At 39.9% G+C, this 2500-nt stretch overlaps 1 protein-coding gene across 1 annotated transcript in view; it reads right to left on the bottom strand.

Annotated features, from left to right (window-relative positions):
• Positions 1-2500, bottom strand: part of LOC113805721 (integrin beta-PS) — a 14788-nt gene that overhangs the window by 8947 nt on the left and 3341 nt on the right. Inside the window, exons 6-8 of the mRNA XM_070117156.1 lie at positions 1871-2041; positions 721-816; positions 165-329 (exon numbers count right to left, since the gene is read on the bottom strand). Coding sequence (XP_069973257.1) covers positions 165-329; positions 721-816; positions 1871-2041 — 432 coding nt within the window. The remainder of the gene's footprint in view (positions 1-164; positions 330-720; positions 817-1870; positions 2042-2500) is intronic.

Genomic DNA, 2500 nt, shown 5'->3' with positions numbered 1-2500 from the left:
GATTAACTGATAGTATAAATAGCTTTCATTGACATAACATGTGGCATCGTAAGTAATGCCTGGCCAATGAACAAATATTCTATGAATTTAGCATTTCAATGCAATAAAGTACAGTGCCTCAAATACCACATAATGGTGGCATGCACAATGAGTTATCAACAGACCTTAAGACTGCTGGTGAGGAGGTCGACCACATTAGACGAGTCGCTGGCCAGCACGCCAGAAGTCGCGCCCTCTATGTGCTGTGACAGGCGGGCGTAGAGCGGCTCCTGTTCGGCTGTGATGGCGAAGACCAGGTTGATTCTGTGGAGTTTCGCCATCTTGTTGATCTGCCGGAAGGGGGAGACACAGTGAATGTACCCAAAACGAGAAGAGAGAGAGAGAGAAAAAAAATCTAGTGCATAAACATGGTCGTTGTGCAGATGTAGTAGCGAAATACTAGCACGTCTTTGGCACATCAACATGTGCTGGTTATTTCGCAACCATATTCGATATGCCATTTTCATTTGGCAGTGTTCATAGCTGTGTTGAATCATTTCCCTTTGATCTTGAAGCATTTGAGTGGCCATAGGCTCTCAACTCCTGCTTCATTTTTCTCCAATTCGACATCCATTGGACAGTTCATTGTGTCGAATGTAGAGAAAAATGAATGGAAGGGAATCGTGAATTTACGCTGTGGCACTGTCCATTCACACCCATAACCCTTCACGCGCATATTACCTGGGCGACCGAAGGGAAGTCGTAGAGGTGGGCTTTTCTGAGCTCGTTGCCGTCGAGGTGGCAGCGCTCGTCGTTGGGTGTTACAATACCAGCCAACTAAATGGAAATAAATGTATGAATTAGCTATCCTTAATGCTAATTTAATAAATTCTTTTAGATATTTAATAAAAAAAATCTACTTATTCAATCTTTCTTCGTGGTATTGCGTCTCAGTCTACACAGATCATCATTTCATAAGTATTTTTCAAAGTTCTCCAGCTATATCACTGGGTTATGACGCATATGATCACAATACTCGGGTTTACCAGGTGGTTATTTCAAGAATTTAATGTACATAATGATATATAAGGTAATTATCTCTTCTATAATGGGCATATCAGTTTCTCTCCAAAAATAAAGAGGAAACTCAAAGATATGTAATAATTTTGAGACAAGCTAAACTTGAAATGACTGCCATAAATTCCAGCAAGTAGTGAAAGGGCTTATTTTTCATTTCCTTCCTCGCAAGTGATGTTTTAAAGAAAAAAAAATGACACTAATAAAACAGAAGGCAGAACAAAATGCCATTAACTGATATTCTCCAAAAAAAAGTCAGGATGTGTCAACCCCGCACATACATAAAACAGTCGAAAAGTCATGAACAGAGGAAGGTGAGGTGGAAAACTACACTTAATAGTGAAAATGCCAGGAGTAGGTTCATTAATTACAGCTGAGAAGGATTTTTCGAAGAGGGCTGATATCAAAAGGTGGAAGATTGGCAATACCATATCTTTTAATAATGCTTTAAGGGTCAATTCCCTGTAATACACTGAAATTGTATGAGCAGACCAAAATATGGAACGAATCAGACAACCATTAAATAGTCAAATTATCAGTTAATTATAGAGAAACAGTTAAGCAAAGAAACTGTACTCGTTCCATAGCATCATCTTCTGTTAACCCAGTGTCTGGCAAATTGGTGGAAGCCCAGACTGGCCGAATCATTTGCATGCAGGCAAAATATCTTGAATATCCCAACCCAAAGTAAATAACTGTTCCTATAGTAAGTTCTCTTTTAGCAAAGATTTAAGGACAATACGGAATAATAATAATAAGAAGAAGAAACTATTCCCCATGGAGACCTTCGACCATTCTCACCCTTCCCGCTTACCTTCCCGTCCCCCGCGAAGTGGAACCCAGCGTCTGTGGAGAAAAAGATCACCCGGACACTGGCATTGCGCCACTTGATGTCCTTTTCACACACTATGGCTTGCATGAGGCCATCGAATCCGCCCTCAGGGAAGTCCTGGTTGGTGGCGCCCTCCGCTCGCTTGACCTCTTCCTGTGAGAAAGAAGAAAGGGAGATCAGCTGTTTAAAATGAATCAGGAAGGGCATGTGGATGACGAATTATCAGCGCAAAGACCAGTTATAAATATTACTGATAGGCATTTAGTATTTGACATTGCCACAATCAAAATGGTAATGGCCAAAGGTTCGTGCCTATATGAAAAGGTTTTTAAGTTTAAAACTAGTCAAACCCTACTGAGAATAATCGTTGTACTACAAATTATACCGTACCGGAGAAAATACCAGAACCATCGGTGGTATTCCATCAAAGGCATATGTATCTATCCTAATAAATGATGTTCATTACTTATTTAACCTATGTTTAGATACAGCGAACATTATTATCTGATATTTAGGATTGTTCTTGCATCTACTTGTTTCACTTCAGGTATTAAGGATCCGTGATTATAACGATCAACAGGAGGCTGGCGTAAGTTATATATACACATACAT

The sequence above is a fragment of the Penaeus vannamei genome, chromosome 39, assembly GCF_042767895.1.
Source record: "Penaeus vannamei isolate JL-2024 chromosome 39, ASM4276789v1, whole genome shotgun sequence".
Classification (NCBI taxonomy): Eukaryota; Metazoa; Arthropoda; class Malacostraca; order Decapoda; family Penaeidae; genus Penaeus; species Penaeus vannamei.
Note: the sequence above shows the minus strand (reverse complement) of the source record. Positions and strands in the feature narration are given on the sequence as shown.